General features: G+C 45.7%; 2 protein-coding genes across 2 annotated transcripts; one reads left to right on the forward strand and one right to left on the reverse strand.

The window, feature by feature from the left end:
• Nucleotide 1: 1 nt before the first annotated feature.
• LOC147122233 (uncharacterized) lies at nt 2-3,513 on the forward strand. Its single transcript, XM_085983150.1, has 3 exons — nt 2-58; nt 270-418; nt 2,349-3,513. The coding sequence occupies exons 1-3, from the start codon at nt 51-53 to the stop codon at nt 3,116-3,118; spliced, it is 927 nt and encodes a 308-aa protein (XP_085839276.1). The 5' UTR covers nt 2-50; the 3' UTR covers nt 3,119-3,513.
• Nucleotides 3,514-16,287: 12,774 nt separating this feature from the next.
• On the reverse strand, nt 16,288-24,092 carry selenop2 (selenoprotein P2). Its single transcript, XM_085983152.1, has 5 exons — nt 23,748-24,092; nt 21,062-21,283; nt 19,930-20,142; nt 18,669-18,801; nt 16,288-18,451 (listed from the first exon to the last, which is right to left on the reverse strand). The coding sequence occupies exons 2-5, from the start codon at nt 21,265-21,267 to the stop codon at nt 18,218-18,220; spliced, it is 786 nt and encodes a 261-aa protein (XP_085839278.1). The 5' UTR covers nt 21,268-21,283; nt 23,748-24,092; the 3' UTR covers nt 16,288-18,217.
• Between the last annotated feature and the right edge of the window lie 3,481 nt (nt 24,093-27,573).

Consider the following 27,573-nt stretch of genomic DNA (forward strand, 5'->3'; position numbering starts at 1 on the left):
AGAACCGAACTCTCCCGGGGCGGCAGCTCAACGCGAGCAAAGCTTTGGGAATGCTAAGGTCAGACTCGTGATGGCGGAGGAGGCGGTGATTCGCTATTGTCTTGCGTTTTTTAAGCCTTTTTCCTTGACACGTTTTCCTTTTTTTAAGTCAGAACGAAGTTTGCACTAAACAGTGTCTTTATTCGGCCTTTTGGTAATATCAAGGCCCAGAATGCTGAGCGGGCAGGTCCGCGCATGCGCAGAGAGTAAGCAATTCCTTTGTCACACAGAGACCGATCACGTCACAGAAGGACCAGTGACGTCACTCTCCCCAGGGAATCCCAAAAGCTGGAAGAGAATCAACAGATCTCTGAGGCAAAAGAAATCACTGCAGTTGGCTCTGAAAATATTACCCCAGTTAAGATGATAATACCAAATAGTAAGTATGTAATATTAGGGTTTTTGATCACACACATTAGAAATAAATAACTTACATTGTCTTGTGATGTCCCAAAGCACTAATCACTGTTATATAGGCATAATACATTAATGTGGGGTTACGGGGTTACGGGGATAGGGCGTGTGTGGGATGGCTGTCGGTGTAGGGACCGGGTGCTAGGGTTTGGATGATCAGCCATGATCTCGTTGAATGGTGGAGCAGGCTCGAAGGGCCGAATGGCCTACTCCTGCTCCTATCTTCTATGTTTCTATGTTCTGCTCTTGTAGCTCATAGTGTCACTTGAATTATAACAGTAAATTAAAGCCTTAATATTTACTGTCAACTATCAATCAATAAATCTATATACGTACTATTAGCTTTCTGCCTTATTCCTGTATTTGTCACATAGAAATACTCCCCTGATACTTCAACTCATCTTAAAAGATATTGCGCGGCTACCCTGGAGCCCCCAAGAATCCATCATTGGCCCCCTCCTATTTTTCATCTACATGCTGCCCCTAGGTGACATCATCCGAAAGCACAATGTCGGGTTGCACATGTACGCCGACAACACCCAACTCTAGTACGATAGCAAAAAAAAATTTCTCTCTTTTTTCTCTCTCCCACATGGCAGCTGTCTCCCATTCTGCCAGCGCATTTCACACCTAATCTAGAGCCGTCTTTTGTCTCCACTAGTCCTATCACCATCTCGTCTCGTTTTGAATACCTCTTAATGTCTCTTCTCTTTTGTTCTCTCCCAGCCTGGCCTCTTAATCTATTTCATTTCCTGTGCTTCTTTAGTTTTGACAAAGGTTTTCACCCAAAACATTGACTCTATTTCTCTCCACGGATGTTGCCTGGCCTGCTGAGTTTTTCCAGCATTTTCTCTTGTTATTTTAACACCCAACTCTATCTCACCACCACCTCTCTTGACCTCTCCTCTACCTCTGATTTGTCACGCTGCTTGTCCGACATCCAGTATCGGATGAGCAGAAATTTCTTCCCATTAAATAGTGGGAAGACCAAAGCCATTGTCTTCGGTCCCTGCCACAAACTCCGTCCGCTAGCCACCGACTCCATCCCTCTCCCTGGCCACTGTCCGAGGCTGAATTAGACCTTTCGCAACTTGGTGGCCTTTTTGACCATGAGCTGAGCTTCTGACCACATATCCGTTCCATCGCCAAGACCACCTATTTCCACCTCCGTACCATCGCTTGTCTCCGCCCCTGCTTCAGCTCATCTGTTGTTGAAACGCTCAGCCATGCCTTTGTTACCTCTAGACCCAACTATTCCAATGCTCTCCTGGCCGGCCCCCCACTTTGGACCCCCGTAAACTTGAGCTCATCCAAAACTCTGCTGCCAGTATCCTAACACACCAAATCCTGTTCGCCCATTACTTTAGCCCCCGGTCTGACAACGCCTCAATTTTAAGAATCTCATCCTTGTTTCCAAATCCCTCCATAACCTCGCCCCTCTCTATCTCTAACCTCCTCCAGCCCTATAATCCTACAAGATCTCTGCGCTCCTCTAATTCTGGCCCCTTGCGCAGCCCCGATTTTCTTCGCTCTGCCATTGGTGGCCATGCCTAGGTCTTAAGCTCTGGAATTCCCTGCCTAAACCTCTCCACCTTTCCTTCCTCCTTTAAGATACTCCTTTGGAGTGCTTTGGGTCATTTTACTGCATTAAAGGCGCTATATAAATGTAAGTTGTGGTTATTGTTGTTAGAAATTAACATTCAGAAATGCATATTGAGAGAGAATGAACTAAAGACCTTAATGCACTGAGAGCCTGAGGAAGGCGGAATGCAGTAACCTAATACACCTTGGAACCAGTTCTACATAGCATTGAAGGCAGAAATAAGTCAACATTTTTATTAATTTTTATATCTTATACATAATTACAAGAATACACATATCTATTTTATTTTCAGATTGGGTTTGTCCCTTTTTCATCACCTTTGGAGCATGTATGATATTAGCAACCATCACCTGTTGTCTGTTTCACTTGAGGAAGACCAGAAACCGGAAAAAAGAGATAATAGCATGGGTGAATGCCATGAAATATGGGGGAAAGATGTACCATCCATTACTACACTGGATTAAGAACAACAGTGATTTATCCATTAAAGCTAGAGTATGTTGCTCAGGAAATGAGGAATGCAAGAAAAGAAAGATTTGGAAAGCTCGCAACATATTACCAGTAAGGTACAAGAAGATACTGGAGGAACAAAGTATGCTTAATCGTGACGCAGGTGACTGTAGTAGTACACAGATTGGAAACAAGCCTTTCCCAAAGTCACCATTGGATATCGCCTCGGGTGAAGCCAGCTCCTTGCATAGTCAGACCAATAATGATCAAGCCAATCGTAGTTCTTCCTCAGAAACTGAGAAGTCCCCAGAGCAAATCTTCGCAACCTCTCCTTTTCTGGATGAAATGTATGCTAATATTCACAAGTATGTGGTGGAACTTGATGAACAGCAACCTGCCATAGTTTGCCCAGATATGAGTGATTCATTAAGTTCAACAGACAACCAGGAGTATTCAGACTCTATTTCAACGAAACTATCTGATTTAAAGCCAGCAAAGCATAAGGCTTCAACCATCAAACAAGAGCACAGTAAGACACCAGAGTTGTCTGAATCAAGCTCAGATACCCAGAAATCCAATGTTTATTCAGTCCCAGACACTGTCTCTTTGTGAAAGTTTTATCTATCTCAGATTCTACATGCCCATGGAATCTGGTCATATTCAAAATGTGTTTAACATGCAAAATTATGGTACTCTAAGACATTCTGCACTATTCCAAGATTCCATTATTCCCACAGTCTGAATAATCAGCATGGTTTTCATCTGTTCTTGCCTTGATCACTTTAAGATCCTGTCAAAACCACTCTCTCCAAACTTCACTTTGTAATCCAGTAATATCCAAGTCTTCTGTTGAACATCTGGTGTGGCCCACATTGGAACTGTTTTCTAAACATCATAAAATATCTTCACTATTTGTGTCCCTTTAACACCTATGCATATTGGCCAACCCACCAGTGTTTTTTTAAAGTCAGTTAAAAAACAAACCAATAAAGGAAACATCTATTTCAGTGCTGACTTAGTGTGCTTTAAAGTGCAAATCTATTGTATAAGTAATAAGTATTACTCAAGTCCTATTGACCCAAAGTTGCACTGAACCTAAATGCTGAACACCATTTTTATGGTTCTAATATGGTAGTTGTATTTAGAGGTTCTCACTGGAAGTTTAGTCCCTCCTCTCCTCAAGCCTACTTTAATTCCAGGGCAAGGTGATATTTCCTCGCCCAATTTCTAATCTCGAGAAACATTCACCTCTGGACAATGCTGCTAACTGACCTTCCAGGGTGAGATGAAAATTGGCTAGGATTCCTGTTTGTGATCTCTGTCCAGTGACTCCTGCTGAAATTACAGGCTGGAATTTTCTGGCAAAACCCACCCGACTTCAGGTGGTACAAAGGTAGTATGAAACTGAAATTGGGGCAGGAAAGCCTATTGCAGCCTCCCCACCCCACCACCACTGGCGGGATCCTTCCTCCACCCACCCCACCTCGCCACTGGCGGGATCCTTCCTCCACCCACCCCACCACCACTGGCGGGATCCTTCCTCCACCCACCCCACCTCGCCACTGGCGGGATCCTTCCTCCACCCACCCCACCATCACTGGCGGGATCCTTCCTCCACCACTGGCGGGATCCTTCCTCCACCCACCCCACCACCACTGGCGGGATCCTTCCTCCACCCACCCCACCACCACTGGCGGGATCCTTCCTCCACCCACCCCACCACCACTGGCGGGATCCTTCCTCCACCACTGGCGGGATCCTTCCTCCACCCACCCCACCACCACTGGCGGGATCCTTCCTCCACCCACCCCACCACCACTGGCGGGATCCTTCCTCCACCCACCCCACCATCACTGGCGGGATCCTTCCTCCACCCACCCCACCACCACTGGCGGGATCCTCCCTCCACCCACCCCACCACCACTGGCGGGATCCTTCCTCCACCCACCCCACCACCACTGGCGGGATCCTTCCTCCACCTATCCCACCCCACCACCACTGGCGGGATCCTTCACCCACCCCACCACCACTGGCGGTGTCTTGTTTTGCACACTTTGTACAAAAATAATAACTTGCAGGACATGGAGTATTACAGTTTAACTCTTTTATTAAGCATTAGGTCTGAACTTACAGCAGTACCAGGGGAAAAGCCTGGTATTAGGACCCCTAGCCTGGGTCTTCAAAACAATAGTAGTCCTTACAGATGCCTGCAGGCCAATGACAACTCAGCATGTGATCACATGTGAATATAATAGGTATTCCTTACAGATGCCTGCGGGCCAATGATAATTCAATATGCAAATGTTACATCCCCTTTTAAAAGAACAATGTTATGCATTACTTTTAAACCTTCTACATAATGTTCTCGGTAGCATAAACATATACAGGAAACTTTGTGATATCCGGCACCGACGGGACCGAGCTGTTGCCGTCCCATCAAAACTGCCGGACAAACCAGCGCTAATGTTGAAACATACGGAGCTTTTGAGCTCCGTATCTGGCAACAAACCCTGCTTCTAAACAGTCGGCCGTACCTTGCAAGCGTCTCTGTAGCTTAGCAACAGCTTCAGCGAGACCTTGCAGAGCCTGACTGGTGAAAAAAAAGCAACGAAAAGAAAAAAATCCTAACGAAACGGCTCCTGATTTTTGCCGGTGGATCGAGCATTCCGGACAGTTAACCTCCGGATAAACCAAAGTTTCCTGTAAGTAAACTCAGCATTTAACTAGCACTGAAAACATCTCAACGTTTCAATAATGATGTACAGTTTTTTTTAGGGCAGCGATCTGCCTACACCCTTTGACAGTTCATAAGTCAAGGATAACTCTAGGCTTGACCTCTCGTCCCGACCTTGTGTGGTATAAAACTGAGCATGCTCCTGAATCGGTCAACAATTCAGGTTTAGGTAAGTATGATGTGTTTTGTGTATTGCTCTATTCATCACACTCTGTTGAACTGATCCTCTCATCGGAATGACGGTGTTGTTCCTTGGGGCTCAGGAGGTGCCTGCGATTGCGGCGGTACACCTGTCCTTCTGGGGTGCGGACGTGATACGATGGCTCAGTGTCAGCTGGCTGGATGACGACTGCTGGCTTCCAGTAGTCATGCTCCTGGATTCTGACGGATTCTCCATTGTGCAGCGGCGGCAGTAGTCTAGCTGACCTGTCATACTATCTCTTTTGGTGTTGCTGTCTCTGTACACATTTTGCATGCACTTGCTTGCAGCTGACGACCTCTGGCTGCAGCTGCTGGTTGGTGCTTGGAAGGATTGAGCGAAGTCTGCGGCTCATCAACAGCTGTGCTGGTGACTTGAAGTTGTCAACCGGAGTGTTGCGGTACTCAAGGAGACTGATGTAGGGGTCTCTTTTGTCCGCTTTGGCTTTGTCCATGGGTGTTTTTGCAATCTGGACAGATTTTTCAGCAAGGCCATTACTTTGAGGGTAATGTGGGCTTGATGTGACGTGTGAAATCCCATGCCTTGGCAAACGACTCAAAACTCTTTTGATTTGTATTGGGGGCCATTGTCTGAGACTAAAGTCTCTACCATGCCATGCCTGGCAAAGGCTGCCTTTAACTTGTGGATCACAGCCGCAGATGTGGTGCTGTGAAGCTTGTCCAGTTCAAAAAATCTGCTGTAGTAATCAACAGTCACTATATAGTCCTCGTTGTTCCATGTGAACAGATCCGTTGCCGCGACCTGCCAGGGCCTGTCTGGGATACGGTGAGGTATCATGGGCTCTTTGACATTTGATGGGCGGCGTTCTAGACAAATGTAACATTTTCCGACAATGTCCTCAATGTGTTTGCACATTCTGGGCCAAAGCATAATGTCACGTGCTCTTTGTTTGCATTTTTCCATGCCCATATGTCCAGCATGAATTTTTGTCAACATCTCTTCTCTGAGACTGGTAGGAATGATGATTTTCTCCCCTTTGAAGATGATCCTGTTGATTTGTGACAGTTCGTCTCTGTGGTTCCAGAATTCAGATATGCTCTGAAGGTATTTCCTCCTTTCCTCAGGCCATCCTTCATGTATGACTTTGCTCAGCAGTGTGAGTTGTGCATCTTTCTCTGTTCCTGCTCGGATCTCCTTCAGTTTTGAGTCACTCACAGGTAAGCTGTTGTACACCATGTGCACCTGCACATCCATGCCTTCACTGAGGCTGCTGTCCTGGTAGCTAAGAGACTTTCTGGAGAGCGTGTCTGCGACAGGAATGTCTTTGCCTGGACGGTGAATGATTGCGAAGTCGTACTTCTGTAGCTGAAGGATCATTCTTTGTAGCCTTGGTGGGGCTGTGGCTAGTGGTTTCCTCATGATTGACTCGAGGGGCTTGTGGTTGGATTCCACAATGACTTGTCGGCCATAGATGTACTGGTGGAAACGCTTACATCCAAACAGAATTGCATATAGCTCTTTCTCGATTTGAGCATAGTTGATTTCACTGTCTGTGAGAGATCTGGAAGCGTAGCCGATGGGCTTTCCTTCTTGCAGTAATACTGCACCTAGTCCGTACTTTGACGCGTCCACTTGTAGTCTGAGCTCTTTGTTGGGGTCGAAGTAGGCAAGAACTGGTCCTGGTTCTCTGGTGATTAGGTCTTTCATTTTCTGAAATGCTGTGTCATATTGTTTGTCCCACAGGAACTCATTGGATTGTTTGAGAAATTGACGCATGGGTGCGTTGATTTTGGAGAGGCTCGGGGCAAACTTGGCTAAGTAGTTAACCACTGTCGCTAGCTCTGCACAGTTCTTCGGCGGTTCCATCTTCTTGATGGCAGAGATTTTCTCTGGATCCGGCTTAATGCCATCAGTTGAGAGGCGATGCCCGAAATAACTGATCTTGGTGGATCCGATTATGCTTTTCTCGGGGTTGAGCCGGATACCTTTCTCCCGTGATCTTTGTAGCATCGCACGGAGGTTCCTGTCATGTTCCTCTCTATTCCTGCCATAGATGAGGATGTCGTCTACGATTGCGACTACTCCGTCGAGGCCTTCATAGGTTTCGTCGATCTTCCGCTAGAATTCATCCTGAGCTGAGATAAGACCAAATGGTAAACGCAGAAGTCGGTAGCATCCAAATGGTGTGTTGAACGTTGTTAGCTTAGATGACTTCCGTGAGCTTGATAGTCCAGTATCCTGATCGTGCGTCCATTACACTGAAGTAACGTGCTCCCACTAGCTTGGGTGTGATGTCATCTAGAGTTGGTAGAGGGTAGTGAGGGCATTTGATAGCCTTGTTCAAATCTCTGGGGTCGAGACAGACTCTGAACTTGCCTGTACGTGGTTTCTCAACCATTACTAACACGTTGACCCACTCTGTTGGTTCTGTTTCCTAGACGATGATTTCTGTATTTTCCATGCTCTGCAGCTCCTCCTTCAGGCGGCCACATAGAGCAAGGGGTATCCTTCTCGGTGGGCAAACCACAGGGGTTGCTTCTGGGTCAAGGTGAATAGTGCATTCACCTGGGAATAGTCCGATTCCTTTGAAAACGTCAGCAAACTCCTCCATGACTGCTTCTCAACTGGTGCTGTCAATGATAGCACTAGCTTGACGAGGTCCATGTCTAAACATGCCTTTAGACCTAGCACTGGAGGTGCTTGAGTGTCAGCAATGTAAAAGTCCAACATCATGTCGCTTTCTTTGCACTTGCATTTCATCATGTATGTGCCTTTTACAATGAGCTGCTCACCCCCATAGCTGGTCAGTCTGCGTGAGGTGGGCTGTAGCTCACACTCATCCTTCAAGCTGTGATACTCACTCAGAGGAATTACATTAACCTGAGCTCCAGTGTCTAGTTTAAACTCAAGCTCTTTGCCCTGTTTTCCTATCTCAATATCTGCAAAGGCTTGCTCAGTCTCTGAAATCTGTTTTTTCTGTGACACAGAATCAATAAACAGTTCCTCTGCATTTGGCTCTCTATCTGGCATTTGGCTGTCACTCACTCTGTGTACTGTTTTTCCAAAAACAGTCCTGCAAACTTTAGCAAATTGGTTCCGTTTACCACATTTAGCATATTGCCTTCCTTTGGCAGGGCAGTGCTCCTTTTCTCCATGCCAGTTGTTTCCACAATATCCACAGTTTTTGAAGCATTTTATGTCTGTCGCTCATTTTTAGAACTCTGTTCTTTCTGTTCTGAAACACGCTCGCTGGGCGGTGTTCTTTGGTGTGTGTCTATTAACTGCATGCACTGTCTGTTCACGCGAGCTGCTCGTGGCACCGGTTATGGTTTTCAACTGTGCTTGGGCTATCTCGTGCGATCTAGCTATGTCCATAGCTTTGTCCAGCGTTAGCCCGGACCCAACATTCAAAAGTTTCTCTCTCACTTTAGCTGAATGTATTCCAAACACGATGCGGTCTCTGACCATCTCATCTTTATCTGCATATTCACAGTCTTTTACCAGCAGTTTTAACTCAGTCACGAACTGTTCAAACGACTCACTTGCTCCTTGTACTTTCTCCTGAAACTTGTACCTAGCGAATATCGTATTTGTTTTGGGCATCACATATGAATCAAAACAGTCAAAATAACTTTTCAGTACCTTTGCTTCATCCGCGGTGAGAGACCTTGTGTTAAAAATGTCTCTCCCTTTTTCTCTGATCCACAGGAGTAGGTAGCTGCATCTTTCTTCCTCCCCTTTGCTTTTCAGCGGACCCGAGAACATCAACTCCACGTGTTGCTTGAACTTGCGCCATTCTCTATGTAAGTTCAAAGATCCCCAATCCATTCGAGGCAAGGGAGCCCCAACGATGTCCATTTCAAATCCCTGTTCTGACACCATGTCTTGTTTTGCACACTTTGTACAAAAATAATAAATTGCAGGACAACGGAGTATTACAGTTTAACTCTTTTATTAAGCACTAGCTGGGGAGCCCCGCGTTGCGAGGGCAATTTTGGGGCGCTTGGTCTCCCTGCCCCTGTGTGTCCCCCCTCTCCCTGTCATGTCCTCTCCCTGTCCTATCCCTTCCTCCCCTCCCCCTCTCCCTCCCCTCCTCTCCCTCCCTCCCCTCCCCTGTCTCCCTCCCTCCCCCACCCCCACACCTACCCTCCCCCACCCCCTCCCCTCCCCCACTCCCTCCCCTCCCCTCTGTCCCTCTCTCCGGCCCCTCCCCCTGCCTAGCGCCTGAGGTCCGGAGCTGAGGTCCCCTGCGTATCGCGCGGCTGATGGACGGCCGCTGTGGGCGGGCGGGCGGCGCATGCGCGGTCAGTGCATGCGCGGTCAGTGCGGGCGGCGCGAGCCCCCCGCGATTTCCGGAGGCCCCCCCCCGCGATTTCCCGAGGCTCTCCCCCCTGCGATTTCCCGAGGCTCTCCCTCCCCCCCGCAATTTCCCGAGGCTCTCCCCCCCCCCCCGCGATTTCCCGAGGCTCTCCCCCCCCGCGATTTCCCGAGGCTCTCCCCCCCCGCGATTTCCCGAGGCTCTCCCCCCCCCGCGATTTCCCGAGGCTCTCCCCCCACCCCCCCGCGATTTCCCGAGGCGCTCCCCCCACCCCTATTAAATTGTTATTTAATTCCCTAACACATCATTAAAATATTTACCTTAGTTCCCTAACACACAGAAAGTGTGGGGGAAAAAATTGTGAAAAATCAAGATGGCGGCCACTCACCTCGGTTCAGAAGGATAAGGCCCGCCCACACACGCACCGATTGGTCGACCGGTGAGGTCACCGAAGCGTAGGATTGGTCAATCGTCGAGTCACTCGACACTCAACTGTAGGAAGGAACCCGCCGTCCGATTGGTGGACCTCGACGTCACACGGTCGCTAATGAGCGGAACGCTGAACGTTTTTGGGATACCGCGGGCGGGATTTTTGTCCGGCCGAAACATAAATACGCCTATGACCGGTCCGGAATCGCAAGCTTTCTTTTGAGGCGACGCGCGCGTCGGTACGCTCTGTAACTTTCAAATGTATAGAGAATGGACAGACATCGGGACAGACAGAAGAGCCGCTTTATATATATAGACTAGCTGGGGAGCCCCGCGTTGCGAGGGCATTGGGGCACGAGGGCAATTTTGGGGCGCTTGGTCTCCCTGCCCCTGTGTGTCCCCCCTCTCCCTGTCATGTCCTCTTCCTGTCCTATCCCTCCCTCCCCTCCTCTCCCTCCCTCCCCCCCCGTCTCCCTTCCCTCCCTCATCTCCCTCCCCTCCCCTGTCTCCCTCCCTCCCTCCCCTCCCCTGTCTCCCTCCCTCCCCTCCCCTGTCTCCCTCCCTCCCCTGTCTCCGTCTCCCTCCCTCCCCCCACCCCTACCCTCCCCCTCCCCTCTGTCCCTCTCTCCGGCCCCTCCCCCTGCCTAGCGCCTGAGGTCCGGTTCTGAGGCCGGGACGGACCGGAGCTGAGGTCCCCCGCGTATGGCGCGGCTGATGGACGGCCGCTGCGGGCGGGCGGCGCATGCGCGGTCAGTGCGGGCGGCGCGAGCCCCCCGCGATTTCCCGAGGCCCCTCCCCGCGATTTCCCGAGGCTCTCCCCCCCCGCGATTTCCCGAGGCTCTCCCCCCCCCGCGATTTCCCGAGGCTCTCCCCCCCCCGCGATTTCCCGAGGCTCTCCCCCCCCGCGATTTCCCGAGACTCTCCCCCCCCGCGATTTCCCGAGGCTCTCCCCCCCCCGCGATTTCCCGAGGCTCTCCCCCCCCCTATTAAATTGTTATTTAATTCCCTAACACATCATTAAAATATTTACCTTAGTTCCCTAACACACAGAAAGTGTGGGGGAAAAAATTGTGAAAAATCAAGATGGCAGCCACTCACCTCGGTTCAGAAGGATAAGGCCCGCCCACACACACACCGATTGGTCGACCGGTGAGGTCACCGAAGCGTAGGATTGGTCAATCGTCGAGTCACTCGACACTCAACTGTAGGAAGGAACCCGCCGTCCGATTGGTGGACCTCGACGTCACACGGTCGCTAATGAGATGCTAATGAGCGGAACGCTGAACGTTTTTGGGATACCGCGGGCGGGATTTTTGTCCGGCCGAAACGTAAATACGCCTATGACCGGTCCGGAATCGCAAGCTTTCTTTTGAGGTGACGCGCACGTCGGTACGCTCTGTAACTTTCAAACGTATAGAGAACAGACAGACATCGGGACAGACAGAAGAGCCGCTTTATATATATAGATAGATAGATAGATTAGGTCTGAACTTTCTCATAGCAGTACCAGGGGAAAAGCCTGGTATTAGGACCCCTAGCCTGGGTCTTCAAAACAATAGTAGTCCTTACAGATGCCTGCAGGCCAATGACAACTCAGCATGTGATCACATGTGAATATAATAGGTATTCCTTACAGATGCCTGCGGGCCAATGATAATTCAATATGCAAATGTTACAGGCAGGATCCTTCCACCACCACTGGCGGGATCCTTCCTCCACCCACCCCACCACCACTGGCGGGATCCTTCCTCCACCCACCCCACCACCACTGGCGGGATCCTTCCTCCACCCACCCCACCACCACTGGCGGGATCCTTCCTCCACCCACCCTAACAGGGAAGTTAGCTAGCAATCCATTGACCATACTGTCACATATAAATGACAGGGAGGTGGGGCCCAGGAACCCAGCCAATTTCTCTCTTTACCACCACTTTCACTGCTAACCCCAGGAACTGCCAGGAGAGAGGTGGCAGTACACCTTGGGGTAGTAACAGGAATCTCGCTATGGCCATTGTTGGTAGGAGAACGTCTAGTTGTGGGCACCTCTCCCTCTCTTCATGCCCCTTACCTAAACTATGAGTCCCTCAGCTCAGAGAGTGTTTTCTGAGAATTTGTCTTCAGGGCACTTCTTCCCCCTTTAAATCATTCTCCCTCTTCTGCTGCACCACTGAACTTATTTTGGCAGCATCAACAGATTCCCGCTGTGTATCGGGGATACCTGCTGGAGCCTGCACTGCAGAATTGATAAGCCCCCAGCAGGAAAATGGGTCGGGGTCACCACAGGGTCGGCAGAAAGTCCGCTTACCCTGGCAGCAAATCTGCACCAGAGGAACATTCAGCCCTACACTTGTGTGGACAGCAGGTCTAACGTGGATGCTTGACATTGCCTCCTGCAGTTAAATAGTACGCTAACACTATCATCAAAGCTCATAAATGAATAATGACCACTTGCACAAAGTACTGGAATGTATCCATGTTGTATGTCAAATTTATGTTGAATGTCGACGTCATCAGCCCTGGGTTCTGACTTCTGATTGTTAAACGATGATCTCCGCTGGACTGTGCACATCTGTTTTCAGAGGATAGGAAAAGGCTCAGCTGTGATATTGCATAATCAAAATGCCAGCATAAGAAATAGGAGCAGGAGTAGGCCATTTGGCCCTTCGAGCCTGCTCCGCCATTCAATAAGATCATGGCTGATCTTTGACCTCGTCTCCACTTTCCTGCACTATCCCCATATCCCTTGATTCCCTTAATATTCAAAAATCTATCAATCTCTGTCTTGAACATACTCAACGACTGAGCCTCCACAGCCCTCTGGGGTAGAGAATTCCAAAGATTCACCACCCTCGGAGTGAAGAAATTTCTCTTCATCTCAGTCCTAAATGGCCGACCCCTTATTCTGAGACTGTGACCCCTGGTTCTAGACTCCCCAGCCAGGGGAAACATCCTCTCTGCATCTACCCTGTCAAGTCCTGTAAGAATTTTGTAAGTTTCAAAGAGATCACCTCTCATAAGTAATATTGGCCTTCAAAGAAAGCAGGTGCCATTATCTGCTAAACCTGTGTTGTCCATGCGACAGCCCATGGACTAAATGCAGCCAGTGAGCTTCTTTAATCTGGCCCATATAGTTCCTGTACTACTTGCAATCTAGTATACTGTATTCGCTGCTAATGATGTGGTCTCCTCTACATTGGGGAGACCAAACGCAGATTGGGTGACTGCTTTGCGGAACACCTCCGTTCAGTCCGTAAGGGTGACCCTGAGCTTCCGGTCGCCTGTCATTTCAATTCACCATTCCATTCCCACTCAGACCTCATCATCCGCGGCCTCTTGCATTGTTCCACGGAAGCTCACCGTAAACTCGAGGAACAGCGCCTCATCTTCCGATTAGGCACTTTACAGCCTTCCGGACTCAATATCGAGTTCAACAACTTCAGATCATAACCTCGGCCCCCATTACATTTTTTATCCACACTTTTGGTCTGTGACTTTTCCTTTTTTTTTTCCTCTCTCTCCCCCACATGGCAGCTGTCCTTCACTCTGCCAGCGCAGATGAGGTAGAAGATCAGCCATGATCTTATTGAATGGCGGAGCAGGCTCGAGGGCCAAATGACCGACTCCTGCTCCTAGTTCTTATGTAATGGTTTTAAATCAGAAAGCCCTAGAAAGTGAGACATGTCCAAGGGACAATGTCACCCCTTTAATACACTGTACACTTTCAACTAAATGTTTTTTAAACTAATATGTATATATTGGACCAACAGGATCGATTATAATGCCTTTGTACTACTATATACCTGTGTAACTTTAACATTTTAAAGTCAAACCACAGAAGTTTGGAGCACAGAAAGAGGACATTCAGCCCATCAGATCTGTGCCAGCTCTTTGCTAGAGCAATCAGAAACTAATTCCGCTGCCTGTTCTTTCCCCATAATCCTGTATTTAACTCTACTTTCAATAGTTATCCACTTTTCCCTTAAAATAAACCAGTGGTACTCAAACATATTTCCATCCTAAACATTGCACTCACCTCCACAGAGAGTCCAAAGTAAAGACTAGTGATGAAACCCAGGCTACCAAATAACAAAAGAAAAATGGAGGTAAATTGGAAACAGCCTTACAATCATGTGCAGTCAAATGTAAGGGGGGGGGGGGGGCAACTAAAATTCATACACCAAACATACACCACACATAAGCACCATAGATTCCACCCCTCTCTGTCCAAGAAAAGATGGAGAGTATGAGGCTAAACTGGTAGGCTCCTGCACAAGTTCTGATCCTGCTCCAAAATCCTACAATCCCTTTGGTCCCACTTTCCTTCCTGACAGATCTGTGCCCGAGAGTAGCTGAGAAGTGAAAACTCTCACTTTCAACAGCAAGAAAGTGCATCTCTTCACCCCCCCCCCCCTCCCCTCCCCACATGATGAAGCCTCACATACAGATCAAGCACCTGTGGGGCATATTCATAGAGCATAACGTACACTTTCTGCCTAAACTTGGAAGGGTGCCAAGCAGTCTACAGGCCCATACAAGTCTGACCCCCTCACCAACTGCAACTGGAATTTTTTGAGGATGTAACTAATAAAATAGATAAGGGAGAACCAGTGGATGTGGTGTATTTGGACTTTCAGAAGGCTTTCGATAAGGTCCCACATAAGAGATTAGCATGTAAAGTTAAGGCACATGGGATTGGGGGCAAGGTATTGACTTGGATAGAGAACGGGTTGGCAGATAGAAAGCAAAAAGTTGGAATAAATGGGTCTTTTTCCGAGTGGCAGGTAGTGACTAGTGGGGTACCGCAGGGATCGGTCCTTGGACCCCAGCTATTCACAATATATATTAATGATGATCTAGACAAGGGAACTAGATGTAATATCTCCAAATTTGCAGACGACACAAAGCTGGGTGGGCGTGTGTGCTGTGAGGAGGATGCCGAGAAACTACAGGATGATTTGGACAGGTTGGGTGATTGGGCAGAAGCATGGCAGATGCAATATAATGTGGATAAATACGAGGTTATCCACTTTGGTGTCAAAACAGGAAGGCAGATTATTATCTAAATGGCAATAGATTGGGAGAAGGGGAAGTGCAACGAGACCTGGGTGTCCTTGTGCACCAGTCGCTGAAGGTAAGCATGCAGGTGCAGCAGGCGGTTAAGAAGGCAAGTGGTATGTTGGCCTTCATAGCGAGAGGGTTTGAGTACAGGAACAAGGATGTCTTGTTGCAGTTGTACAGGGCCTTGGTGAGACCACATCTTGAGTATTGTGTGCAGTTTTGGTCACCTTATCTGAGGAAAGATATTCTTGCCATGGAAGGAGTTCAGCGAAGATTCACCAGGCTGATACCTGGGATGGCAGGAATGACGTACGAGGAGAGATTGGGTCGATTGGGCTTGTACTCGCTGGAGTTTAGAAGAATGAGAGGGGATCTCATTGAAACTTATAAAATTCTGGCAGGACTGGACAGACTAGATGCAGGGAGGATGTTCCCGATGGTCGGTGAATCCAGAACCAGGGGTTACAGTCTAAGGATAAGGGGTAGGCCTTTTATGACAGAAATGAGGAGGAATTTCTTCACCCAGAGTAGTGAACCTGTGGAATTCTCTACCACAGAAGGCAGTAGAGGCCAATTCATTATATTCAAGAAGGAGTTGGATATATTTCTTAAGGCTAAAGGGATCAAGGTGTACAGGGAGAAAGCAGGGACCGGGTACTGAACTTGATCAGCCATGATCGCATTGAATGGCGGAGTAGGCTCGAGGGGCCGAATGGCCCACTCCTGCTCCTATCTTCTATGTTTCTATAACACACCATGGCAGTGAAGACCAGGCTGATACAGCAGGGAAGATGGCAGCACACTATCACTTGCTATGGGCACACCTTCAGAAAAGGTCAGATAGTCCCTGCCCACCTATCATGCTGAAATCTGTAGATCTGCTTTACCAATATGCAGTTATGCAAATAGACTCATGAATGTGTGGTCTTGTAAGCACTGCATAATAAAAATGTACAACTGCACTAACAATGCATGATTTCTTTCCTCCAAAAAATGACATTTTCATTTGTTTATTCATGTGTTAGTGAAATTGGATTTTCAGTTACTCTAACGATTTATTGATCACTATCATTCATAAGAAAGACAGAAGAATTTTTTTTTAATTAAAATTACACAGAAGTTTTTAAAAACACAGATTTTTGGACACAGACTGCAACATATTTCCTATTCAGATAAATTAGGCATAATTATTAGCCAGATATGTCGAGAACAGTCTCCCTCCTTCTGTCCAAAAGTAACACATCCTATTAAATGCTAATAGCCCCAGCTGCTCTCTCTTCTGTCTCTCCCTAGCTGACGGATGACTGAAACTAGTGACACCAGCAAATCAGAAAATACTAATAACACGCACATTTGGACTATTTGTGTGGGGTAATAAAAATGTCTTTTGTGGTTTCTGAGAGATTTCATCAAACAAAATAAGCCAGGGTAACGATCAGGATGCTAAAAGGATGGTAGCTGCCTCAGTTGTGACACTTTCATGATAAAACAGCCCACACACAGTCTGAAATCACAAATGAAGGTAAGGAATTGGAGGATTGCTGCAACCCATGGAACCCTACTTAAACACAAGTCACTATCCTCAGAAAATGAGGGAGAAGGAGAAAAACATAATGTTGACAGAGCATATTAAGAGTGCTAACACTGTGGATTCAGTCTCCAACTCCACTCAGTTATTGATCTGGGACACGCTGCATGGATGCTGCAGCACGACTTTGCAGGTAGAGAGAAAAATGAGAGAGTAACTAATGCACTCCTCAGCACCTTTTAGCAAGTAAATACAGGGGCCACTGGGAGCAGACTTGCCGTCATATCTCTTATCAGCACAGGTGAAAAGGCCAAAGTGACCAAAGATGAGAGGTAATTTACCAAAAAATGGAAGCAAAGCTGAAAAGGGAGAATGGTTTTGGGGAAATGAGAAATTCACACATATTTTGGAATTAGTATGGTTAATTTGGCGTAACCATCTGTTTTAGTGCATTAGTAACTGATCTATGGAGTTCCTATTGATTATTTTCCACTTAAAAAAAAAACTGAATATGGCAAAACTGAACAAAACTGGGCAAAATTCCAAAAGCAGAATACTTTGAGAGATTTTCTTTTAAAAGTGTCAATCAGTCAAAATCTTTTCCTTTGAGCTATGTTTGTGCAGTGTCTGTCTGTAGCCACTAGTAAATAGTTTGAACCAAAGACTTCATTGAGCACATGAACACAAGAGGAAAGATTTCCACTGAATAACACATGAAAGAAATATCAAGGTTTTCATTTTAACATTAAGCCATCAAGAAACTTCTGTACTAAGGTAACAGTACTCCAATTCCTTCATATAATAAACATATTCATAGTCATCTTTGTAGAATAACAGAAAAAATAATATGTGATGAGCTTTTTTTTTTTTAAAATCACAAATGTTTAAACTATACGTTTCCCTCAGTCTTTCCAAAGGACCCTCCACTGGCTGACTAAGAAGGCTAAAATTTGTCTTGTGCTCAGCCACTTACTGCTATTCCGTACCCGTCCTCAAAAGGAGATGCACGAGAACAGCTTGGAGTCGGACAAGGTCATGGTGACCAGCCCTTTCATTTTACCACACTCACAGGCAGCTGGAGTGGGGCATGCCTTTGATCTGGAATGTGCTTTATTGTGGGCCCAAAAACAACAACTATCAGCTCATGGGGCACTACACTGACACACAAGCTTATTGCAGATATCATTTCAATCTTGCCTTTATGGTTTTACTTGGATTTCACTGTTAGTGTTAAAACAGCTCATAAGAGCAAATTAAGCTATTGTCATCTCTCAGCTCCATTATCAAAACACTTGACAGAACATAAAAAATGTTTGTTGTGGGAGGTGCCATAAATCATATTCTGTATGCTTCAAAATTGTTAATATTAAACCAGGATTCTTTTTAGGCAACTTGTGAATCATTACGGTTGATGCTGGCAGTTGTCCTGTAGTCTCCAGTTATTTTAGCTCTTGTTCCTGATGAAGACTCATTTCTTTCCATACCTACTCCGATCTCCGAGTATCCTCATTCTCCAGATTTCCATCTTGGTTATTATTGAAACGATGCTGATGGCCAGCACGTGGAGCTGGGTTTCCTTGTTGATTGGTGTCAGGATCAGGTTTACTAGACACGTGCTGCGCCAGCTGAACTGCTTTATTTTCAAAAGCCTGACTTGTCACCAAACTTGCGGTGTTAGATTGAATAACCTTGTCGGTGGTGGTAATGTTTCTCTCTCTCTGCAAGAAATGGATTAGTGGTCAGTCTCCTGTGAGCCGAATTAAAACCAGACTCTTTCAGTTACTTGTATTTGCTTGAAGTTTGCATCATGACACAATTTAAGAGGTATACTGATGCCACAAACATTACATTTTTGCAGTAGCTTGACCTTTCTGTTTACCAGCTACTATTGTGGTCTTTCTGAGATTGAAATTGCCAATTAATGCTAAGAATTACCTCCAGAGTGATGTCGCTGACACTACAGTTCCCGCAGATATCCTTGTTGTATGTAGCCCGGATTGCTGCTTCAATATAGCGAAAATGGAGGTAGCTATATGGTAATACGATATGAAAGGTCAATTTTCCACATCTAGGGGAAAAAAACAGGAGGAAACATCACAAGAATGGGATTAAATACTTTGAAGTGAAATGCGATTCACATTGTAAACAGTCCCATTTCTTGTAAGTCATAGTGCAGATCCTTTAGAAGACAAACATGCAGCTTCAACAACTGCTCAATTTTTAAGATACAATAGCTAGTTCATTAATCTAATTTCAATAAGAAAATCGATAATTTTAGCTTGTCTCAAAAGTAGATCCCTGGGTTCCCAACAAGGAGACTAGATTTTTTTTTTTTTTTTTTAAAAAGACTTTACATTCAAATCTCTCCTAAATGGTAAATTTCTCAAATTTTAGCAGAATTGGTTGCGAGGGGATAGATAAGTCCCCTCACTGTTTCAAACACACCTCTAAGAGGGTTGACCGAATCAGCCGACCTAATTTTAGCCAAAATAATTATATTTGGCTAACTCCTCAGTGGATAAGTATGTCACATTCTGTAGTATTGTGCCACACAGAGCAGGAAGATTCCACGTTTTTCCCCTGGCCTGTTCAGTTGGTTAATCTCAGGTGGAGATGGCTGCACTTTGCCTCAGGTGTCTCAGGAATACCCAAGGGCAAAAATGTAAAGTATCCACCAGGATTCCTACTGCTGATTGCTACACAGTGATTCCTGATAGAAAGCATGTATGCGCAAGCACATCAATGAGGACCAGATCCGGTTTGGCCATAATCGCAAACATGTTCACACATGACTGCTTATGTGAAATACAAAAGGGCTACCACCACTGTGTTACCCTCTCTCAGCATGAGGCACCATCTTTCTGATAGAGGTGTGGCAGTGAACCAAACACTAGTACTTTCTGATAGGTGTGAAAAAAATTGGGGAGAAATACATTTTGCTCATTTTGTAAATGATTTCAATAATAAAAGCAGAAGGGTTCTGCCATTTTGTTAGCACAGTAATACATGTTAGTGTGCTAACAAAATGGCCAGAATCCATCTGCTTTTAACATTCTAACTTTCCCAGTGGTCCTAACCACTATTGTATGCAAATAATTGAAGGGAGAGGAATCTGTTTAATAGCAACAAATATTCTACTCCGTGCTACAATTTAAACTACTTTTTTGTGTTACATTAACCTCTCAAAGTAACCAACCTATCGTAGACGAGGAAGTCATCCTTGTTACCGTGCAGGATGCGCCAGACATCAGGTTGAAATGGCGATTGCTGGTAGACAGGGACATCCTTGGGAGCGTGCCGTTTGAGCTCCCAGAGCATGGCCCTGGATTGAGGTGTTTTCTCATTCACTATCATATAGCGTACGTCCTTCAGGCCCTGACTGGCGAGCTTGTCACGCAAGCTGCCTAATCTATCAAAGCAATAAAAATGACAAACTGCCAACAGCATTACTTTGCCTGGTACTTTGTAAAGATGAGTATGCGTGCAGGAGATTTCAGATTGGATGTTATTTTTAAAAAATACATGGAGACAACTTGTGATTTGGTGGTGTCATTAAATGAAGGGATCGGTTCACACCAGCATAGCCAACACTTGTGATTCACTCACAAACCCAGCAATTTGCAGATTGTTTTAATGTTTGTGGGAAATTTAAATAAAGCTTTCTACATGTTGACAATTTCCCATTTGAATCCACAAACTATAGGATGTACTCTGTATGAAACTAAGGTCGCAAGAGCATGTAAATTTCTATAGAATAAAATATTTAAAAAGGGGACAAAAGCCACAAATTGCAGGACTTGTGAATGAATCACAAGTTTGGCAACTGTTCCAAAGTTCCTTGTTGAAATGGTATTATTCCAACTACACCAAATCGCTATAGAAGCATATAAAAAAGACACTCAAAAAATTATTCAACCACACAGGACAGAGAAAAAAAGTTCTTAAATAAGAATGAAAATTAGCAGGACTATCTTGAACAAAAAGTACACCCTCTTTAAAAACACATTAAACAAAGGGTGCTCAATACATTCTCAACGTCTATAATGGGTATCAGTTCATGCGCAGAATTCCTAACAGTGAGTTATTGGCTTTAACTCTGCCACTGTGAGGAGTCACTGAGCAAATGGATGGTGTTTTATTCAGTGGAAGAGAGTGAAAAAATCAAGAGAGTTTTTCACACCTCGCCATTCTTGTGCTTCACCTAATGGCTAACGTTAGAATAGGATTGCAGCAAGTCTCCAGCCTGTACTCTTGAATGGAGAAGGTCTGTAGCATTCTGGAGATTACATCGGGGGGGGAGAAAAATAATTATAAAGTACTATACTTACTTGGCTGCCTGCGTCAGACAGAACTGTCAGCTTGCTTTGAGAAGGGCCACCACAACCACATGGCCAAACTGCTCCTCGACTGGGCTCTGGTTGGCAATCTCCCAGTGAGGGGCCACCTGACAGATTCTGGTTTCATTCTTTGCTACTGCCACAGTGATCGTTAGCCCCAAAAGAATCATGAGTAAAGGCAGCTTCAGCCCCATCATGATTTCTTGCACATTCCTATAATTTGGAGTGTACAGACAATAAATTTCTTTAAAATTAACATTTTAAAAAACAGCAACAGAGGCACAAAAGGTCCCAATTAACCGGTATACCAATTTTATTCTAGAAAAAACATCAAACCCCAGTATAAATCCAACTCTTGCAGATTTTCAGTGTGAACTGAAATTATAAACTCCGGGACTCATATATTCAGTTAACTTTTTAAGCCAGAACATTAGCTCATTGGTAGAACTCTTGCAGCACGGTGGCATAGTGGTTAGCACTGTTGCCTCACAGCGCCAGGGACCCGGGTTCGAATCCGGCCTCGGGTGACTGTGCAAACTCCACACAGACATTCTCCCCGTGTTTGCGTGGGTTTCCTCCGGGTGCTCCGGTTTCCTCCCACAGTCCAAAGATGTGCAGGTTAGGTTGATTGGCTATGATAAATTGACCCTTAGTGTTAGGGGGATTAAATACGTGGGGTTACGGGGATCAGGTGGGATATGTGTCGGTGCAGGCTCGATGGGCCGAAATGGCCTCTATCTGCACGGTGGGGTTTCTGTGATTCGGAGTCAGCAGGTCGAGGTTTCAAGCCCCACTCCAGAGACTTGAGCACATAAGCTATGCTGGTACTTCAGTGCAATACTGATGGAGTATCGCACTGTCGGAAGTGGCATCTTTTGGATGAGACAGTAAGCCGATGTCCCATCTGCCCTCTCAGGTGGATGTAAAAAAAATCCCACTGCACTATTTGAAGAAGAGCAGGGGCGTTCTCCTGGTGTCCTGGCCAACATTTATCCCTCAACCAACACCTAAAAACAGATGTTCTGATCATTTATTTATTTAACTGCTGTTCGTGGGACTTTGCTGTTTTCTACATTATAATAGTGACTACACTTCAAAATTATCGAATTGGCTGTTAAGTGCTTTATGACATCCTGAGGTTATGAAAGGCACTATATAAATGCAAGTTCTTTCTTTCTAGAAATGCCAACTGCAACTTAACTGTTTGTCCATTTCCCCACAATAACAAAGAAGCTTGGTTGCCTGTCAAATCTTGCCAACTCTCCCAGCAAACGAATGGTGAGGTATGCTGCTCACCATACTGTTCTTTAGGAGCTCATGATATCTGCTGCCATCTAGTGAGGCTCAAACCCAAAACTTGGTCAGCTGTCTAATGACTGACTAGATGCTATCTGCCTTGGTTGGGGGGGGGTGGGTAAGTAAATGGAGTGTCACTGTCTTCAAGACAACATCTTACAATGGAAGTTTGCAACCAAGTCAATTCTCTGTGGCAGCTCAGCAATCGGATACCTGAACCAGGCAAGTCTGTTGTAGTATTCCAGAGCTCTCCAGACTGGCTCACCAATGAAATCGCATTGGGGGTTGGGATTCTTCCCACTCAGCTCCAGATAACACTCCAATCCCAGCATCCCAACAGGTAAAGTGGCGTTGCTAGACAAGCAGCGAGAGGCTGATCAGTGTTCTGTGCCTCATGGTTCTAGCGGAGACAAGATTTCAGCAGTGCCCCCAGAACATACTTAGGGGTCCCTAAGACTTGGCCAACATCTGCCTATGGTCTTTGGATTTAGTTAAAGGGGTGCTTCCCTACAGGAAGACTATGCTCATTCCACATCAAGCAAACAGAAACTCATTCGGTGTAAATTTCTTAGTAAGTTTTGACATATCAATAACCCAACTAACCAAAAATAAAGGAATGCTGAGTGGCACTTGTAGTGAAGGGCAGAATTGGCCATTTATCTTGAATAAGTAATTATGTGTAAAAGTATATCCTCTGATTTTTTTTAAAATCAGTTCAGCGAGTTTTCTAACAAACACATCAAACTCCCCATTTCCAATGTTCTGAGCATGGCAACCTTTCTTCCATTTGAACCAGATCTTTTATTTTTAAACTAACTTTCGAATAGCCAGGCATGGTGGACACGCTAAAACAGTAGTAGCCCCCGCTGCCTGGGGATTCGGCAAACTCACAAGTAAACCAGCCTGGTCAGAGAGCAGCTGGGGCTGACCAATTTCACCAGAATCGCGCATTTGTGCCGGATTTACTGAAGGTGGAGTATAGAGACCGGCGGGGGCGGGGAAAATGCTGCTGACTTGTCGCATACATCACAACATTGAGCAATCGGCAACTTCTGCTGCTGCAAAAGAAAAGCGCGTGACCAGAACAAATGAAAAACCGGAACACATACAAGAATTTAAAAACTGGTAAAAGAGCATCCGGCCACCGCGGAATTTCACACACATTGCAAAATGATGTTATTGCAATTTCGTTATGCAGATTGGAGGTTTTGAAAGTAAAAAAAAAACACTTGCAATCGGAACAGATTCAATTCGGATGTTTAGGAAAGATTTAGCAAGGGCAAGTTTGAAACCCACGCGGTTCAGATGATGAACATAGAAAAGTTTCTTCAAAAAACAACAGCTGACTGTTAGCGACAAAATAAACCAGTCAGCACTTTACCTTGCTGCTGACTTTCACTCCCTTGTCTCTGCCCTGGGTGTCTGCTCCAAACCCTGCTCTCCCAGCACGCAGCCGCAGGATGACCCCCTGCATTGGAACCGACCCGTTTGTGGAATGTTAACCCTTTGAGGACTGAATGATTCTGCTCCGTTGTGGGGAACGGTGAATGGTGGGCTAATTTCCTTCCTCCGCTTAAATACAGTTCCAACACTTTATACTGCCAGGCTGAGCGTGCAAGAGTGGCCATTACCGATTTGCAACGTTTCTTCCTCATATGCCACCAGAATCTTTAAACGTGAAACAGACATTTCTCCTGGTCCAGCAAGCATTCACTTAGCAATGTTGATGCCACCGCTAAGCAGAAACATAACAGATCAGTCGTACCCAGTGAGAACGGTGCCAACAGCTCCAGCAGTCTGTGATGTCACAATGCGGAGTTAACGTGTTTCATATTCATGAATGAAAAGTCATCGCCGAAAGGTCATCGACCTGAAACGTTAACTCTGTTTCTCTCTCCACAGATGCTGCCTGACCTGCTGAGTGTTTCCAGCATTTTCTGTTTTCATTTCAGATTTCCAGCAGCCGCAGTATTTTGCTTTTGCTTCATATTTATCTCCTTTCTTTTTTGTATTGTAAAACTTTTTAAGCTCATTCCACGTTTATAGTTTTGGTTGGTAACGACAGTGTGTGCAACTGAGGTTGTGGGTTCAAGTCCCACTCCAGAGCCTTGAGCACAAAAATCTAGGCTGACACTCCAGTGCAATACTGCAAGGAGTGCTGCACTGTCGGAGGTGCCCTCTTTCGAATGAGACGTTAAACCGAGGCCCCGTCATCACATTGCTGTTTGTAGGAGCTTGCTGTGCGCAAATTGGCTGCTGCATTTCCTACATTACAACAGTGACTACACTTCAAAAAGTACTTAATCAGCTGTAAAGCGCTTTGGGACATCCGGTGGTCGTGAAAGGCGCTTTATAAATGCAAGTCTTTCTTTCATACAGGCCAGAATGTCCAAAGTCTGATTCTCAGTTTGTGTTGAGTGAGTTAACTGATCCCAGCTAGAATGATATTAGAAGGAATGCCTCAATTGCCTTTCACCATCCCTAGGCAAAGCGGCCAGAAGTTGGCCAGGGTTCCTGGCCCTGATTAATATCCAGTGACTCCTGAAAAAGAAAAGACAAACTTACATTTATATAGCACCTTGCTGCATCGTTTCCTCAGAAACACCTCAAAAAGCTTTACGTGAAATTAATTACTTTGAAGTGCAGTTTCTGTTGTTTATGTGGGTAACTGCACCAGCACAAAACAGCGAACAGCTGAATGAGCAGCTAATCTATTTTTGGTGGTTGGTTGAGGGACCATCATGTCCACCTGTAGCACTGTAATAGGCAAGATGTCTCAATTTAACATCTCATCCAAAGGACACTTCCGGTAGTATAATAGCTCGCATTCCTGCACTAGGCTGTTACATTAGATTATGTGCTCACGTTCAGGAGTGAGGCTTGAACCCATAGCCTTTGGATTCAGGTACAAGAGTGCTACCAGTTGAGGTAACCTTTGCTGAAACGTGCATGTGTGGACATTGGGTGAAGACTGGATCAACTTTGTTACTTGTATATTGTTTGATCAATTCTGACTATTGGATCAATAGAATATTGTTAGGTATTTTCCATGTCTACTTTGTTGGATAATAACTTTGGGTGAATGAAATGAATTGGAATGAAAAGGGTTCAGCAGGGCTGCTGCAAGATTCCTGTAGCTGAACTTAAGTGATATGGTGAAATTAGCTATTGTAGTACTGCCAATGATTTGTTTCAATGTAAATAAGATTACTGAGCATTTTGTAGCTGTGGGAATAGACCAGATAGTATGCAATTGCCCTTGTGGAAAGTGCTGAGGTTGGGAGGATTTGAAGGGACTGAAGACCTGGGAATCAACAGCAGACTCCCAAGGTAGAATAGTTATCAGAGATGAAAAGAATGTGGTGGGTGATCAGGTAGCTACCATTTACTGGGGCTAAGTGCAAGGACACCACAGTATTACTTCAGTAAAAGAATGCCATCTAGTCAGACAAATGTAAAAAAAAGTTCATGTGACGTCTGGGAACAAAGGAATTGTGGCCAGTAAGACATAAGAACATAAGAAACAGGAGCAGGAGTAGGCCAATCAGCCCCTCAACATGCTGGCTGTCATATAGCAGTGATAAGAAAAGGTATAGACCAGAGAGGGAGGGTCTACACCTAGACAGGGAGCTATGGTGAATCCTCCACAGAAGAAAGAAAGTTTGACTGGTGTGGCTCACATGGCAGACAAAATATCACTGTGATCACGGTGTTTTGAATTGGTACGGTTGCCTCATAGTGGAACATAGGAACAGGAGTAGGCCATTTAGCCCCTCGAGCCTGTTCCGCCATTAAGTGAGATCATGGCTGATCTGTGATCTAACTCTATATGTAGTGCACTGTCCTCTTACTGCTGTGATCCATGTTGCTGCTTTACTGGGGTACTTGAAGCTTAATTGATTTTAATATACATATATATGTAGTCATATCTGATACAACAGGCCTGAACTCAAATTATATTTAGAGACAAGGTACAGCTTTGGCTAACAATTTACATGTAGTTACCATGTAACTGATAGCTTCATGGAACGCATTCTAGAACAAATTCAAACAGTCCAGCTTTATTATTAATCACAAAAGTGGTGCTGTTGGCCTGGTAAATGGAGTTGCCAAACACTTCGGTGAATTTGTATACAGAGGCAGTACAATGATGGCAACCCCAAGAGCACACTTCTTCTTGCTGTTGATCACAACTGTTGTGACAATATTCATCTACTCTCATTCAGGGCCTCAAAGGATAAAAGATGGGACATTTCATTAACTCTCGTAACAATACTGACCCGGACAAGCATCCACAACACAGAGTTATTTGCCACTAGAAACAGTTTCTCCTTAGTTACTCTATCAGAAACATTCACGATTTTGAACACCTCTATCAAATCTCCCCTTAACCTTCTCTGCTCTAAGAAGAATAACTCAAATTTCTCTAGTCTCTCCACATAACTTAAGTCTTTCATCCCTGCTACCATTCTAGTAAATTTCCTCTGCATCCTCTATAAGGCCACAATACTCCAGCTGGGGCCTAACCAGTGTTTTATAAAGATTTAGCATAACTTCCTTGCTTTTGTACACTATGGGCTGGATTTTCATTGAGGAGGCGTGTAGGAGGCGGGACGACAACTTTCGGGGTTGTAGTCCCGCCTCCATCAAGTTGTGGCCAACCCATGCAATTTTCACTTGATTGACCTTGTTGAGCCCGCCCAGCGGGCTCAGCAGGCCAATTAAGGGCCACCCGGCAACAGGTGACGTCACAGATTGACATTTCATCTGTCAAGAACTTTTGACAGATGAAATATCAGCGTTTGACAGCTGTTTGAAGCTGTCAAACACTGACAATCTGTACTCCAAGTTAATTCCTTCCTCTCAGACTGATTTAGAGATCTCTCCAGAACAGAAAGCTGAATGCTGCAACTTTTGACAGCTCGCGGCCATTCTGCTTTCTGTGCCGGTGAGATGAGGGACTCCTGAGACCTGAAGGAAGGAAGGCTGTAAAGGTAAGTAAATGTAAGTAAAACTTCTTTAAACACTTTACACACACCAAACACACTTACCTCTGAACTCATGCACCCATCACTCACCTGAACACCGGACATCTCGAACCCTCCAAGCCCTTCAGCCCGACGGCCCGCCTTGCTAACTTGGTGTGGTTTGGAGCCGCCGGGAATCCCACACTTCAGCAATAAAAATAGGGATTAGGCTAAAAACTG

The sequence above is a fragment of the Somniosus microcephalus genome, chromosome 3 (assembly GCF_052327205.1).
Source record: "Somniosus microcephalus isolate GS21.2 chromosome 3, FLI_Smic_1.0, whole genome shotgun sequence".
Taxonomy (NCBI): Eukaryota; Metazoa; Chordata; class Chondrichthyes; order Squaliformes; family Somniosidae; genus Somniosus; species Somniosus microcephalus.

What these genes read in the sequence shown, in the direction of transcription:
- LOC147122233 (XM_085983150.1), top strand. An exon ending in TAAGATGATAATACCAAATA is followed by an intron (nt 419 to 2,348) that starts GTAAGTATGTAA and finishes TTTTATTTTCAG; the next exon opens with ATTGGGTTTGTCCCTTTTTC.